At 38.1% G+C, this 18,158-nt stretch overlaps 1 protein-coding gene across 4 annotated transcripts in view; it reads right to left on the reverse strand.

The window, feature by feature from the left end:
- Positions 1-13,111: 13,111 nt before the first annotated feature.
- The window catches only part of LOC126183685 (1-acyl-sn-glycerol-3-phosphate acyltransferase alpha-like), a 749,564-nt gene continuing 744,517 nt past the window's right edge, over positions 13,112-18,158 (reverse strand). For all 4 annotated transcript variants that reach the window (XM_049925864.1, XM_049925867.1, XM_049925865.1 and 1 more), the window contains one exon: positions 13,112-13,725. In XM_049925864.1, coding sequence (XP_049781821.1) covers positions 13,568-13,725 — 158 coding nt within the window. In that variant the 3' untranslated portion in view covers positions 13,112-13,567. The remainder of the gene's footprint in view (positions 13,726-18,158) is intronic.

The raw sequence follows: 18,158 nt of genomic DNA on the forward strand, positions 1-18,158 counted from the left end.
TCCAGCTATCCTCCTTCAGTACATTTGTATTGCTTATATTGTTACTATGTTTGTCGAGTGGAATTAGGGCTTACAGTAATCACCTTATATGTTGAAGTTAACTATCTCCCTTACAAGGGCTCGAACCTTTGTTGATATAGTCGTATTCTCATCTGTAAATATTGATAGTGTTATTCATTTGTTCTCGTCACATGTATGATTATTAATCTCATTATATTTAATGTCAGTAAAATGTAAGTGTCTGCGAGGTCTGTATTGGGATGTTGTATTCTCCTCTTGTGGAAACAAATTTAAGTGATTTTATTCCTTTTTTAAGTAGCTTTTAGATGCGTACATTTTGCCTCCATGTTTGGTGTTTTTATGGCTTCCACTTTAATTAAAATTACAATAAAGATAAATTTGGCAACAGAGGGTTTCGTATATTTATTAGTTGCTGAGTGGATCCTAAGTTAAGTGCAGGAACCTTACCAGCATGCAAAGAGATTATGCGCACATACAGAAGACAGTCTTGATGACACAAGCAAACTATGTATATGAACACACACAAATGCAAAGCCTAGGAGGGAAAGGGGGGGGGGGGGCTAACAGGCTATGCACAACAAGAGTAGCAACAAATGAAACTAGAGATAGAGACTGCTAGTTGGTTGGTGCTGATTTGATGAACACATCTTATTCAATTGGATCCATTTTCACTCTTAACTTTGTGTGCTTCTTGAGCCAAGCAGACAGCTAATAATTTATGCACCAGATAAAATCAACAACTGCCACTAGAGGATGCTGAGAGTGAAAAATCATGTTAACCAGCTCATTCCATGTGCCGACATCACTGTGTCTCCTGATGTGAAATTTCCTGTGTGCATCCACATCAATGTTGGCTGCCTCATTCTGTGTGCCAATGGCATTATACTAGAGCAGGTCCTTCTGGTGCCTAGTGATGGAAAACTGCTTCTTTTAAATATCAGCATTATGGCATGAGGATATAAATGTTTTTAAATGTGCACTTATTGTGTTTCATTTTACCTTTTATTATTACTTTTGTTAACTATCAGTGCAAGTGTCATATCTCTTGTATATCTAAATCTTACATTGTATTTCACCCCTTAAAATGTTTTATATTCTATGTAAATATCTTCCCTATTGACTTCTTGTTTCTTTTTCATATAATTAAATTTTTACTGTCAATAGCTCCTCCCCCCTTCATATGAGGTGTGAAGGGGTGAAAATAAAGAAAAGAAAGAGGTTAACTGACAGTACCTTGTTGCCATATTAGCTGTCTTACTTGCCATGATGGACACTTATCAGTCAAGATGAAGAGAAAGAGTGCTGCCATTTTGATGAATACACCTTGTGCCCAGGTATGGTTTTCCTCAACATACACCATCTCATCAAAAGTTTCTGGGCATCTATTAACAGACATCACTTTTGGGACAGTGATCAATGAAATGATTTCACCCTTTGTCCTTATGATGACTTGAACTTTGCAGGGAACACTTTCAATGAGGTGTCTGACTGTCCATGGAGGAATGGCAACCCATTCTTACTCAGAAGCTGAAACCAGACAAGATAGGTTGCTGGTTGCCAGGGTCTGGAGCGAAGCTGACATTCTAATTCATCACAAAGATGTTCCACTGGGTTAAGGTCAGGGCTCTGGGCAGGTCACAAACCATTGCCTCATAAATATTGCATTGTAACAAGGTGCATTGTCGTGCTGATACAAACAATCATCATCTCCTAAATGTTCCTCTATTGTACATGATACACAGTGCTGTAAAATGTCTTCCTAACCTTCCACATTTAGAGTATTCTTAAGTACAATAATGGGACCACACCCTAACTATGAAAAAAACACTCCTATATCATAACACCACCTCCTCTGTATTTGACTGTTAGCATTACACATGATGGCAGCTAACATTCTCCAAACACTGGCCAAACCCAAACCCTCCCATCAGATTGTCACAGGGCATAGTGCAATTCAGTACTCCAAGTCACTCATTTTCAACCATCCACTATTCAGTGTCATTACTCTTTACACCACCTCAAGCATCACGTAACACTGACAACAGAAATGTGCCAGCCATTGTACCCATTCTTTTCAACTCCCTATGCATAGTTTTTTGTTATAAATGGACTGTTGGTAGCACTTTAGAACTCACAAGTGATTCCTTCTGCTGATTTCATGCACTTTTTTGTAATCCCGGTCGGGGCACACATTTTAAAAGCCGGCCGGCGTGGCCGTGCGGTTCTAGGCGCTTCAGTCTGGAACCGCGTGGCCGCTACGGTCGCAGGTTCGAATCCTGCCTCGGGCATGGATGTGTGTGATGTCCTTAGGTTAGTTAGGTTTAAGTAGTTCTAAGTTCTAGGGGACTGATGACCACAGATGTTAAGTCCCATAGTGCTCAGAGCCATTTGAACCATTTTTTTTTTGTAATCGCCCTCCGTAGTGCTCGACAAACCCTGTTTGACAATACAAGAAATATGTCTGGTCTTGGTTTAGCTGTGGTTTTCCATCACATTTTTACTTCACATTCACATCACCAATAATCAGTTTGGGCAGCTTTAGAAGTGTTGTAACGTCCCTGATGCATCTGCTACTCAGGTGATATCCAATTGTGAGGTGCCTGTTGAGCTGTTTAGCATACCTCTAAGAAGCTATAAGTCCAATACCTGGTGACTTACAGAGAAGGGAAGCTCCCCATAAGATCTAGCAGATTTAAGGGAAATAATATTGCACAGTGGATAATGCCTTACAAAATCAAAATTACTAGTGGAGGTCCAATTAAGCATGAAAGTATGGGTGCCACACCTCACATGGATAAGCATAGTAATGAAGCAACTCATTGAACTAGAAAAGGAAACTAGCAGTCACTACAACAGTTTGCTTTACTTCCATCAAACAAAATGATTTACCCATTGAATCAAGAATATAATCATTTAATGAGTCAACAAGAGAATGTAAATAAAAACTGTATCTCTGGCACGGGTGGGTGTAATATGAAACTATATCATGAATACAACCAGTAACTGCAAAAATAGGTAGACAATTAAAGTAAGATCCCCAGGAAAACAAGAATGAACACTAGTAATTATGCCAAAGGGTATGATCAGCGCAACTAGCTGGCTATGAATGTTAAATCTGTGCAAGAAAACCCTGATGCAAACTAACTTTGCATACCCATAACCTCAGTGGCTAAAGTGGCAGCTTGTGCTTGCTACTCTTAATTGGTGTGAGTGTGGGAGATGGCTGCAGTAGGAGCTAGAGTCCAGCTCAGTCTCTATAATTGCTCTAAGTCTGAGATATCTCTCTCTGCAAATGTCTCTCACAGCTCCCTAAAGTGAAGCGCATTCTCAACGGCATCTCTGAAGCAAGTGTACCCTTTGAGGTCCTGCATCAAGTGTGTACTTTGCCATTGCTGTAGCAAGCGTGTGTTGACTTTACTCTGTGAAACTTAGCTGGTTCTGCCAGCATTGGAATATCGCTACCCAGTTGCAGCAGACATTACGAGTTTCAACGAATAATAAGCCTACAGTCTAAGTAGTATTTAGTAATTTAAAGGTTCTCAGTCCTGGCTTTGAACCCCACCACTGCTTAAATTTTGGATAAAAATCATCATTAACAATGACTGAATATTTCCGGCCTAAGAAGTCACCCTCATTCAGCCAACAGCCTTGTTTAAAGAGGGCGGAGGAGCTGACAGAGGTTGAGAGCACTCTCTTGCGCCTGGGGTGGGAAACTGCCCCTAAATATGGAAGAATCAGTAATGATAAACGGCATAAGGATGCAGAAGTCAATAGAAACCACTGCATTAAAGACACATATTGTGGAAACAGGACATGTGGCCTGTAATTGAAAAGTTTCGTGATGACTTCTCCATTGGCAAAAGATTACAGAATAGTCCCCCATTCAGATCTTCAGGAGGGGACTACCAAGCAGGAAGTGACCATGAGGAAAAGATTTAATAACTAAAAGCTGGGGCATGGAATGCCGGAAGTTATGACATGGTAGGAAAGCTAGAAAATCTGAAAAGGGAAATTTTAAGGCTCAATCTAGATATAGTGGGTGTCAGTGAAGTGAAAGGGAAAGAAGACAAGGATTTCTGGTTAGATGGGTATAGGATAATATCAACAGCAGCAGAAAATGGTGTAACAGAAGTAGGGTTCATTATGAGTTGGAAGGTAGGGCAGAGAGTGAGTTACTGTGAAAAGTTCAGTGATAGGGTTGTTCTCATTGGAATTGATAGCAAACCAACAATGACAACAGCAGTTTAGGTATACATGTCAATGAAGATGAAGAGATAGGGCAAGTATACGAGGATATTGAATGGGTAATTCAGTATATAAACGGAGATGAAAATCTGATAGTCATGGGGACTTGAATGGACTGGACTGTTCCAGGGCATAGATGGATTCCTGAACCGTCGCTACCAAAGGATAGCGGGGGTAGCACTGGTTGATAGCTTGTAGGCTCCTCAAGGAGTCAGTGCATAGAAGCAACGACTCCCCAGGGCATGAACGGATGTGCTCAAAGCACGAGATATAGCCCCCAGCTCTGCAGTGAAAACACTGCAGCCATCGGGCAAGGAATGCTGTTCAATATGTCCTCCATGAACATATGCGAAGCCAACATGACCATCAGCCATTGAGCCATCGATGTAAACCATGTCATGGCCTTGGTACATGTCAAGAATCAAGAGAAAGTGACAGTGGAGAGCCGCAGGGTGAACCGAGTCCTTTGGGCAATGTGAAAGGTCCAGGTGAAGCCGCGGCCTAGGTGTACACCATAGAGGTGTATGCGAATGGACCTCGAGTATAGGTGGTAAAGGCAAGGATTCCAGTTCAGGTAGAAGGGATGGGATGTGAACTGCAATTGAAAGCCCTGACCTGGGCCGCCGATACGGGAGATGAACCGCCATGGGTGGGAAAAGGAGACGGTAACTACGAACGTGTGCAACATAACTGGCGAGCAGTTGTGCATGCCTGACTTGCAATGAATGGACTCCAGCCTCCACCAGGACGCTGGAGACAGATTGCTATAAAAAATGATAGGTACTAATTAAAACCAAAACAGGAAAATGAAAACCTGGGTGCTAATAAGGCCCAAAAAAGGAAAATGAAAATCTGTATATTAATTAGATCCCAAAAAAGAAAAGCTGTGCATTAATAGGTCCATAAATATAGAGAAAACTGGGTGTCAATTAAACCCAAGAAAAAAAATTAACACAAATTGCACAGAAATTATTCCTCTTAGTTTGGAGTGACTCAACCAATACTTGGTACCACTACTCTTAATCCGGAAAAGGAAAGTAAACACAAAACAAAACATTTTAGGTTCATCATTTTTATCACATCCTATCAATATTGTTAAGACCTATTATAGTGTACAAAACACTTCAGAGTTTCCTTTTCTTATCCTACATCACTTCCTTAACGTCCTCCAATTGTGGGTAATTGCCTCTACAATCACTGTCACTTCCTAAATACTTCTTATCCTCACAGTGGTAAAATTGCTTCAGTCACTGCTCTTTCTAACTGCAACATATCTTTTCACTTAATTATACTTGTTACTGTCACTTGATTGATCGATCATTTACACTAATCTTCATTCACAATCATAAGAAATGGTCCTCATCCATCACTTGAGATGAAAGTATGAATAGGCTCTTTGGTATTTCTGAACACTGTAATTAGAAGTGAAATAACACAAATCCACCTTTTGTTTGTTCTTTAGAATACTTTATTAGATAAGAGTGATGGTACTCAGCTCACTATCCACTGGTCTGATTATCATGAACACTGGATGATCATAAGCTGTTTCTCATTTAGGACCCCCATATCCTTTCTCCATTTATTCCTTGCAGGTAAGCTTTCCTCCTTAAATTCCTATTTAACATGCTTCTAGCTTTTTACATCTATTGTGTTATCCCTTCAATAGAATCTCTTCCTCTTTCACTTCACTTTCTCTCTACATTCTGCATGATAACTTTTTGAATAATACTTTCTTTTATCCTCAGCATGTTTCTTCTCATTCTCAGATTCTTATATAGTCTGCAATATTTAATGCATTCATACTTCATGGTTTTTCTTTCTTAAGCAATGTTCACCTTTTTTGTCTATTCTCCTTTCAAATATCATTCTCATACCTATTTCCAATTTTATTCTATCTCCCTCGACATGCATTTATATTTGGTTGAAACCATTGCTGTTACTATAGTCCTGCTAATTTGAAAATCTTCTTCTCACTTCATTTTTCTTTCTGAGTCCAGATCTCCATTAGCTCTTTTCTTTACTCCTCACTTAACAATTACATTACCTACACACTTCTTTTATCACCTGCAGTCCTTACTCCTTCTCTCGTGGTTTTTTGTTGAATCCTGGTATAGATACTACAGTTCAAGACAACCAACAGATTTATATAGTAGTATTAAGGTTGAGGGATTTCAGTTAAAAAAATAAAAGAAATAAAACTGTAAACAACTTGGAAAGCCATATTTGCCAGACATGTTCATTTAAGTGGTGGACTCCCTGATTCCTTATATTATCCATTCCTTCTCCCCCAGTCAATTAGTTGTTTGTAAATCTCTGTTTTTGGATTGTCAAGCTAAAACTTGGAAATCTTTTCTTGCCATTCAACCAAAATCTTGTCTCCTAACTGAACTATAAAAAAGTTTTCATTGCATCTTCACTATTCTCCCCATTCTGACAGTTCATCTTTATTTTTTTCTGTTTCAATTGTTCTGTTACTGTTTTAAAGAGTCCAAGTCTTTTTTCTTATAAAACACTTTACATTTCAAATTTTTGTTTCCATCACAAGTTACCCTTTGGTCTTCTTCTGATCCTCATACTTCTTCATCATGGTCCCTGCTGTACTGGGAGCAACATAACATGCAAGTCCAGTGGATTGCAGAAGAGCTGGTCCACAGACAGGCCTGCACATTCTACGGGAACCATGTACAAACATTCACAGATGATGGCAACAGCAACACCAGGTTGTTTTCATGGGAAATTCCAGCAGCTGTCATAATGACAAATGGTTCTCAATTCACCTACAGGTGGCACGCCTATCAACACTAGGATGCATGGCAAATATGGCACTACTTGCTTCTGCTGTGTCACATGCCAGCAAGTGGGCTGTGTCATAGCCATCCACCTGAGCATATTTAGATAGTAGCACAGCCTCAGCAAGCCAGTTACAACCTCTGCACCAACTTTGTCATAATGCTGTTGCAGCCACATTGAGCAGCATTGAGCAGCCAGCCATCAGCAACAAGCCATAGCTTCAACAATTTTGGCCTCTGTGGTCCCTGGAAGCAGGACTTGGTCCCTGCTGATATATCAACTTTAGTGATTGTGGTTGGACAACTGTCCTCTTGTGGTCCATCTGGAATTAGAGTTGTTCCAGTCACACTTGACAGTGATAGTGCTCCACACTGTCCTTAATATTTCCACATTTTTCAAACTCAAGGGACAGTCATTCAAAATACAGATTCAGTAGAAAAGATCTTTTTGTTCAGTTATCAGACAATTAGCTACATCATTGGATTTTATGTTAATCAATAGTTTTATATTTATTAAAATAAAGTAATTCTTGTTTTATGTCTACCTGGAAGCTTTGTCTTGTTTCTGAATCTCATGTAATGTCACAACAGTACTTCCAAATTGTGACTGTATTCTTTAAGCATGAAATCTTTCCTGTCTCATCATCTATAGGTTCAGTGTTTATCCTGGGGTTGTCAATGCAGCCTTCAATTGTAGACTGATGATAATCAGCATCTTCTACTCTTATTCTTCTGCCACATCATCTTGCTTAGTTTCTTCTCATTCTCAATCTGCTTTCCCCCTCACCTGCTAATCTTTTTCTTTCTGACGTCTCTTCACTTTTGTTTCCTATTGAATCAGCTTCCCTATTCACTAACTTCAGCCAAAATGTTTATCTCCATGGGTTGTGTATCTTAATGTTGCATTAACACTCACATTATGTTTCAACTAAAATTTCTCCTCTGACGAATTGTTGATTTCCATTTCTTTATCTGAGTCACTACTATCTACATTACCTTCTTCCCCTTTTTCTATGATAGTCGACATCTCACCCCCCCCCCCCTCCCCTCTCATATCTGTTCTTAAATACTTCACCCTTCTCTTTGTTTTGCTCTAGTGACCCTTCAAAAATTTCCTGTTCTTCTCTGTTTGAGCCTGGGTTATCCACTTTCTCATTCATCATTAACTCACGGAGTTCCATCACTTTCCCTTCTGCTAGTGTAGGACTTGCCAGATCATTGTGAAACTCACCCATTTCCAGTACTTTACACACCTTTGGTAACTCTCATATCTGCAAGCACCTGGCTGTCCAATCCTCCTGTTTCCACAATAATGTATCCTTGAGGATCAAGCTGAATTTACTTGTTATTTGTGGCTCACTACTAGCATCATATATTATTGTGTAGTTGCCCCATTTGGGCATAGACTCTACAGGTTCATTTTTATCATTTTGATGGTAACTTATTCCTGGATAACAGATTAATTTGGGGAAGACTTTTCCATAGGGTGGCTAGTTGCACCCTACTTCTGGTTGACTCTTCTCTGAGGCAATATTTTGTTTACCTGGCCATTTGAGTGGGTCTGTAAATGAAAACTACAGCCTCTGCCTCTGCTGTTAACTTTTTCTGCTACCTTAGTCTGAATACCTAAATCGCTTTTTTGGTGCCCTTGTTTGTCTATGATTATGGAATCTTTTTGAGTCTTATGTTTCAGATCAATACCAAAAGTCTGCTTCAACTACTCAACTTAAAAGGTCTGTCTGAAGGAAGGTCAAGGTTTTATATCCCATCAACATTGAGGTCATTAGAGATGGAGCACAAGCTCAGATTGTTCAAAAAAGGTGAAAGGAAATTGGCTGTGCCCTTTCAGAGGAACCTTTGCCTGACAAAATTTATGACAATCACAGAATACTTAAATCTGGATGGCTGGACAAGGAACTGAACCATTGTCTTCCTGAATGTAAGTCCAGTGTGCCACCAACTGTGCCATTTCCTCAACAATGTCTCAAGGCTACTACCAAAAATATTCACAATTTTCTGCACTTCCCTGGGAAGTTTGTGGCTTAATTAATCCATAATATCCTCCCCTTCCATGGTTGGATCTAGGTATTCTAATTTACCTTCACAAAAAGCCTTTATCACCTCTTGGGAATTAGTATAGTTTTGGCCAGTACTTAGCTATGAACCTGGTGTCAAATTTTTCAAAGCTTGTACACTTGTCAAAGGATTTAATGGCCCATCCACATGCATACCATAAAAGCAGCTGCAATATTACAGACCCATACCCTAAAAATCAATATGCTGCAGAATTCTTTAAAATATTTTTAAGATCAACTATAAGAAATTCCCTTTGGACAGAAAAGAGTCTGTCCACAAATAAGTATGGATTTAGAAATTACCTCTGATGCAAAACTCAGCTTGTACTTTTCTTGCACAGTGAACCATGGATAAAGGGGCAACAGGCAGATTCTGTATTCATAGATTTCCATGAAGGGTTTGATATAGTGTCCCACAGCAGACTGCTAATGATGATCCAAGCATACAGAATAGGTTCTCAGATATGTGAGCCACTCTATGACCTCTTAAATAACAGAAATCAGCATGTTGTCCTTCACAGAAAGTGTTCAGAGAGAAGGGTATTGTCAGGAATGGCCCAGGGGAAATGTGTTAAGACCACTCTTGTTTCTATAAAAATATAGATGATCTCATGGATAGGTGAGCAGCAATCTGCAACTGCTTGTTGAGGATGCTGTGGTACACAGGAAGGATACAAGATGAATTAGACAGAATTTCTGTTAGGTGTGATGAACAACAGCTTGCTCTAAACATAGAGAAAATGCAAGTTAATGCACGTGAGTAGGAAAAACAATTCTGTAATGTTTAAATACAATATCGGTGGTGTGCCATTTGGCACAAACAAGTTGAGTAAATATCTAGGTGTATCATTGCAATGTGGTATGAAATGGAACAAGCTTCTAAAGATGGTAGCAGGGAAGGCATATAGTTGATTTCCACTTATTGGGAGAGTTTTAGGAATGTGTAGCTCATCTACAAAGGAGACCACATTTAGAGCACTTGTGACCCATTTTTGAGTACTGTTGGAGTCTTTGGCATCCCAAAGCAGGTCTGATTAAGGGAAGACATCAAAGCAATTAAGAGATATGCCACTAGATTTGTTACCAGCAGTACTAACCAACACATGTTACAAAAATGCTTTGTGAACTCAAGTGGGAATTCCTGCAGAGAAGACAACATTGTCTTTCTTTTTTTCCTTTTTCACAAAACACTATTAATAAAATGTAGAGAACCAGTATTTGGAGTTGAATGCAGTACAATTCTACTGATGCCAATGTACATTTCACATTCAGACCATGAAGATAGGAGAAACTAGGACTCATACAGAGGCATATAGACAGTGATTGTTCCCTTGTTCCACTTGCAAGTGGAATAGGAATGAAAATGACTAGCAGTGGTAGACAGTACCCTTCACCATACACGATATCGTGGCTTGTACAGTATTACGTACATACAGATGTGCCATTGTAATACATTCATGTTCTGTCATTTCCTTCATAAGCTTTTTCTTACATTCATCAATGAAGTCTAAAGGATGCACTTCACCTGTGGGATTGAACTTTTTATCGAAGAGAAACAAGACTATTGCAGCAAGAAGTTGGACTGAATTTACTAGCCCTTTGGTTCATTCTTTGCTCAAGATAATTGATCTTTTCTTGTATCCCTTCATGAATCCTTACCAAATTTTCACATCTTTCTTTTATCTGAACTCCGTTAAATACACTATCCTCAGTCCATGAATCAACTTGGTCATTAATTTTAATAAGTTCCTCACTTACATTGCCATCAAACTGTTCACATTTATCTGTTATTTCTCCCTTAAACCCCTCTAATTTACTACCAAATTTCTTGATGAGCTGCACTAACCTTGTTTCAGATTTTCTGTTCATAATCAGCCACTTTGCCCATATGCTCTTTCAATTCTTTGTTTGATAATGTCATACTTCGCAATATTTATTGTTATTCCTTGGCAAATTTTTGAACACGATGGTTTGACTTATTCACTGTCCTCATGTCTTCCTGCATGATTATCATCATTTTAATTATCTGACTCAACATGTCATCTTGTGCATTACTCACTTCAGGTTTTACTAGGTCTAATGTGTATTCCACTTCTGCTCCCCCTCTCAACTGTAAATGAGTACCATCTTCATCTCTATGCATGTCTGAATTTCCAACATGTTCACTCAAATGCTCTTTCTGCATGTCCTCTTTAGTATTTGGTTGCTTGTCATTATTAGATTTGTCCCAGTTTTCTTTTACCATGCCTGCCGTGTTTGTATTGTCCCCCCCCCCTTTCAGGAATCCCCATCTTGTCTTCCCCCTTATCACCTTTGTGCCTTCTGTCTAGCACTGTTCTCACCTCACACATCCCTTCTATTTTTGATGTAAAAAACTTAATTTTAAAAGAAAAAATAGATCCCTATTCAATTTCAAAATATCTTTATTTAATTTATTTATACAATTAATTCAAATCTATACATTATCCCACACAGAAAATTACATTTATTACCATTTTTTGTTGGGTTTTAGACAATCAAAAGAATGTACAGTTGGTGAGCTGGAAGAAAAATTAAACAAATGTGGTAACTTCAGATATAACTAGACATGAAAGATGAAGAAATTTAAATGAATGTTTACATACTACTGATCAGATATTATCTGGTTACTCTGAACAGTTCTACAGTAAACAATAGCATATTAACTTTAATATGTAAATTTATTTACATACTGCAGACTACTCTTAATATTTTAATTTTGCTTGCAATGTTACATATCTAACTTCTTAATGACCATTTTTCTCTCAACATTTCAAGGGCATTGCAAAATATAATATTTGTCTTTTAACATTCAGTCTTAAGAAATAGAAAAATACATTTATGTATTACTGTGGCTCTGTAGTCAATAACATTTCTCCACATAATTTAAAAAGCATTGTGGTAGCATTTTATATGAATGCTAAAGAAAACAATAGATAATAAAAATTGATTGACACACTGAGTGGAGAAGACTTGAAATAATGAATAAATATTTCACAACCAAAAATTTTTCATTAAAAGTTTTACTGTTTTTATTTATTCAAGACTTGTATTTGATTACATAAGTTGGCTAATCAGTGTTTATTAACAGTCCTGCAGTCATACTTAACAATTTATTTCCCCCTCTGAACTTATTATTTCTGCCAAGAAGTTATAAAAACAAATGTACTGTAGCTCACTTTTATTCTGTAGTGAATGTATTCATGAACATAAATTCAGCATTGTGTTCAGGGAACATGCGACATCAATGAAATGTGAAAAATTTAATAATAGATTATCTTAATTAAATTTTGATATTATCATTACATTTCCTCATATTTGTGCAGAAAATTTTATCATTTGTGTGAATGAATATTTAATAAAGTGATTGAACTGCTCTCCATGTATTGATTATCACACAGTAATCAAATGTAATGCAGCACAAACAACACATTCAACTGTATGGTGATTGTTTTACTGCAGAACGTGCTGAGACAACACAAACATCTGTTCTCTGCACCCATATCACACAAAAGAGCTTGTTTAATAATAAAATAAGTATTTTCACTTTCTGGATTTTTCTAGATCAGTCCGGTATGTAGAACCTACAATGTTTCCCATTGCAATGTATGACAGTCTCTCCATTTTATTACATTAGAATAAGAATGGAAAGGCTACTGATCATGCAGAGCTCTAAATGCATTATTTCTTAATATAAACATTCACATGCATGAAAGTATTTTATTACCCTATTTTCTTAATATAAACATTCACACGCATGGAAGTATTTTATTACCCTATTTTCTGGATACAAACATTCACATGCATGAAAGTATTTTTATTACCCTGATTTCAGGCATTTATAAATACTTGTTGAGTTTGGCTGGAATCTCTCTCTCTCTCTCTCTCTCTCTCTCTCTCTCTACACACACACACACACACACACACACACACACACACACACACACACACACACACCACAACTTCAGTCTCTTAGCAGCTTCTCTCCACATCTACATTTCTATACTACTCTATGCCCTCTCCACACATCAATGTATGGTTACATCAATTAATGAAATTAAACTGTAAAACACTTATCACACACAAAGCCCTTAACAACATAGTAATTTCAGCACTGTGAGCTAAGTTGCCTACAAGGAAGGAAGCACAAACATTAATATACATTCAGATATATACAAAAGGTCATGAAATAAAGCTGCAGGTTTGCTATGTTTAGCACAATAATTTAATTCCATCACATAGTCTTGACTTAAATCATCAGTTTTTTTAACTGAAGTTGTGAATGTCAATACTTTCCCACTAATGTTGTTCTGTCATACATAAACATTAAAATTGTGGTTACAGATGAGATCATGAAGATATGCTTTTGCTGTTACTGTCCAACCAACTCCATTAAAGTTCAAAAGCACTCTCTCTTTATTACATGTCCTTGTTTTTTATATTCTGCAGCAGAAGTTCTGTTGATGAGGCATGGACATCCAACATTAGCTCACGAGTTCTCTCCACAAGTGATCCCACATCTTCTTTCTTCAGTCCTGTAGTGTCTATTGGTGGAAGGATGGTTATGACAGCTTTTCCTACAATAAAGAAGTTACTTAAACATATCATAGATTCATTTTTAAAAATTTTATGATTAGTGGTGAAAAGAAAACCTAATTGCTAGATTTTATACACAATTTTTCAATGGAAGTGTCCTATGAGATCACTCATGAAAATATGTTCATATGATACTCACAAAATGCCTGTTTGTTATTTACCTACATAATTGAAATGAATATGTGCAGACCTCTAGTGAACTTCAGTATTAATTTTTGGACAGGAAATTAAAGCAGAGGCAGAATATATTACTATCAGGGGTTCTATTCCGGAGGGGAGGGGGAGGGGGAAGGAAAATTTTAGAATATGTGTTCTATCATCAACATCTTTGTGGGGGTGCAATGAGAGAAATGCCTACATTCCCTCCAGGTTTTTCTTTCTTCTGTTTAGTATGTAGACATCCAGTCTGTGGAAGACTTTCTGCAAAAAGTCACACTCAAACTCATCCATATGGGTTGACCCTCATGTTATTTCCACTGATGAAAAATCTGGAAACTCGTATCTATATATGGTTTCAGTAAATTGTTCTTTGGAAGGGGAGGGGTTTATGGCCCCCTCCCCTCCCCATCACCCTTGAATTCGCATGTGCAAGGAAGTGTGAGGAATGGCAGCTTGCTCTAAATGTAGAAAATGCAAATTAATGCAGATGAGTAAGGAAAAAAAGCTTGTAATGTTAAAATACAGTATTAGTAGCATACTGCTTGACAAAGACATATCAATACAATATCAAGGCATAAGAGTGCAAAACAATATGAAATTGAAATAGCACATAAGGACAGCAGTGGGTAAGGCCAATCGTAGATAACAGTTCATTGGTAGAATTTTAGAAAAGTGTACCTTATCTACACTGATGGAAAAAAATCACAACCCCAGAAAATAATTAACATAGAGTAATGAAATTTTGGGAATACATTTGCCTAGTAACATATTTAAGTGGTTAACATAGAAAAATCACAGGTTAGTGTATGCATGAAAAAGTCACTGCAAATGTGAAATGCTGGTACATTAATAACTGGTGTAACCACCAGAATATTGAATGCAAGCATGCAAATGTGCATGCATTGTATTGTATTGTACAGGTTCCAGATGTTGGATGTGAGATGTCAGTTTGTGCACTGGAGTTCCATGCTTGTTTCACTCGGTTGGTCAATTCAGACACGATTGATGCTGTTTGTGGATGATGTCCCACATGTGATCAACTGGAGATGGATTTGTTGATCAAGGAGTCCAAGGCAAAATGTTGACACTCTGTACAGCATGTTGTAACAACAGCAGTGTGTGGGTGAGTGTTATCCTGTTGGAAAACATCCCCTGGAATCAAGTCCATGAATGATAACACAACAGGTAGAATCACCTGACTGACGTACAAATTTGCAGTCACAGTGGGTAGGATACCCACGAGAGTGCTCCTGCAGTCATAAAATCGAACACCAGATCATAACTCCAGTTAAACTCCCAGTGTGTGTAGCATGCAGACAAGTTGTAGGTCCAGTGGGTGTAAGATGCAGACAGGTTGGTTGCTGTTCTTCAACTCCTTCTACAAACACACAGCCATCACCGCACTGAGGCAGAACAAGTTTTCATCAGAAAACCCAATGGACCTTCAGCCTGACCTCCACTGAGCTCTCACTTGACATCAATGAAGTTGCAAATGGGGGCAGTTTGGGGCCAGTGGAATGCACACTACAGGGCATATGGCTCAGAGCTGTCTTTGAAATATGTGATTTGTAACAGTCTGTTGTGTCACTGTGATGCTAACAGCAGTATGATATGCCACAGTCATATGCTGAACATGATGGCCTTCCCCCTCAGCAGTGTCACAAGGCTATCTAGAGCCCAGCCTTCTTGTGACCATAATTTCTTGTGACCACCACTGCCAGCAACCACATACAGTGGCTCCCAAGTCTTTCTGGCATATCAGAGAAGAAATATCCAGCTTCTTGTAGCCCTATTACATCACCTTGTTCAAACTCAGTGAGGTGATGATAGTAATATCTTTGTTGCCCCAAAGGTATTCTTGACTAACATCAGCTGACCATGTCCAATCTGAAAGTGGACTAACACTCACAACTGTTACAGCATGTATTTAAAGTAAACCTAATTTGCATCCTCGTAGTGGCAATACTAAAGCCACTCTTGTGCAACTGGCATGAAATTTAAATAAGTATCATCTTCCAAATTTAGAAACATGCCTACCAACTTTTGTTTATGTTGCACATCTCCTTCTTAGTGTTACATTCCTTTTTTTCCCTTTTTTTCCTGGCAGTGGATAAACGAGACCGCAAACAGAACACTAGGGAGACCCATTTTTGAGTGCTGCATTACTACTTGGGATCCCCACAAGCTTAGATTAAAGGAAGACTTTGAAGTAATTCAGAGGCATGGTGCTAGATTTGTTACCAGTAGGTTTGATCAACACACAAATATTACACAAATGCTTCTTCAACTCAAATGGGAATCTGTGGAGGGAAGACGATATTCTTTTAGTGAAACACTGTGGAGGAAATTTAGAGAACAGGCTTTGAAGGTTACTACAATACAGTTCTACTGCTGCCAATCTACATTCCATGTAAGGGCTGCAAAGATTGTTCGGTTGGTTTGTATGAGGGAGGGGACCAAACAGCAAGGTTATCGGTCCCATCGGATTGTGGAAAGATGATGAAGGAAGTTGGCTGTGCCATTTCAAAGGAACCATCCTGCCGTTATTGCCTGAAGTGATTTAGAGAAATCACAGAAAACCTAAATGAGGATGGCCGGACACAGGTTTGAACTGTCATCCTTCCGAATGCTAGTCCAGTGTGCTAACCAATGTGTCACCTTGCCCGGTGGCCACAAAGAGAAGATAAGAGAAATCATGGTTCACACAAAGACAAGCAGACTTCATCAGGTTACCTTCCATTAGGAAAGTTGGTGCACTCAGTGACTGTGATATTATTTATGAATTATAGAGCACAGCAATCAGTCATCCTTTTTTTGTGGGTTTTATTTGGCAAATCCAGATTTCAGCTAGTGCCTAGCCATTATCAATGCTAAAAGTACAAGTAGTACATGGTCAGGCTAGACTATAAAAATTTACAACTCATGGCATAACCCATATAGCTTATACATTAGATTACATTCCACTATTTTCTCGTCTCAATACATGTCAGTTCCCTGCTGTTCAGGGATCAGTCACAGTTCTTTGAATACTACTTTATAAAGAAGGTAGGCAGAAATGTGAAGTGGTCATGATAATGAGATCAGGGCTATGTTTGTGAGAAAACAAGTGATGAGTGATAGCTCATATCGGTTACATTTTGAACTTGCCAATTTACTTTCGCCTTTAACCTTCGACACAGTACTACATGGTGATAGGAACACAGTGGATAACGTGGTACATAAAGCAAAGCAAAGACATCATAATAAGATTCTGAGCTTGGAAAACAGGGCGACAGCGAGTAATGATGATTGTGTATCAAAGTTCAACTTCTTCCCAAGAGTGTTGAATTTAACTAACATTATTTTTTATCAGAGTGAAATGGAAATCCTTAGTAAGGGTGTGAAGTTTAATATAAATAAGAAAGTGGATTGTAGGGCTATAAAAGACTTGTGGTCTATACTAAGTATGCCATTGACTCACTGAGAGTGCCAAAACTTGATCAGAATAAGATTTGTTTAGCAATTAATAATATTATTATGAATGAGGTTAATAAACCTGTCCCCAATTCTATAAAGGAGAAAAGACTTGTTGAAACTATCAATTCTAAGCTTTCTGAAAGTGACGCCATAGTAACTAAGGCAGACAAAGGGGGAACAATTGTGATCATCGCAAAAGATGTACCGCAAAAACTAAAATTCTTTGAAGATAATAATATTAAGAAAATCAATAATGTCCAAAGCTCACAAGAAACTGCTTGATCAGTTAAAAACCTGCAGTGAGATAATATCACCAAGGGAGGTACAGAGACTAAAGGTTATGAACACCCTGGCACCCACACTCAGGACACAAATAAAGGTACATAAAGAAGACTATCCAATATGCCCGGTGGTAGATGGTAGTAGTAGTCCTTTCCATAAAGTGGCTGGAAAATGCCTACGGTCTCTTAAAACTAATTATAAATTCTATAACCAATTTTCCATTAAAATAGTATTGAACTTATCAAAAAAATTAGAAATACACCAATAACTGATGAAATGAAATTTGTTTTTCTCAATATCGTCAACTTATACACAAACATACCTATTGATAAAACTGTGCAGGTCATTCAGCATAATTTAATGGAACAAAACAAGCTTTCTATGAGGGAAGTAGATGAATTCATTGGGCTACTTACCATAATTTTGAAATTTAACTACTTTAAATTTAACAGGGACATTTATTCCCAACACGACAGTCTCAGTATGGAGAGCTCAATATCTGGAATGCTCGCTGACA

This window comes from Schistocerca cancellata, chromosome 4 (genome assembly GCF_023864275.1).
Source record: "Schistocerca cancellata isolate TAMUIC-IGC-003103 chromosome 4, iqSchCanc2.1, whole genome shotgun sequence".
Lineage (NCBI taxonomy): Eukaryota > Metazoa > Arthropoda > Insecta > Orthoptera > Acrididae > Schistocerca > Schistocerca cancellata.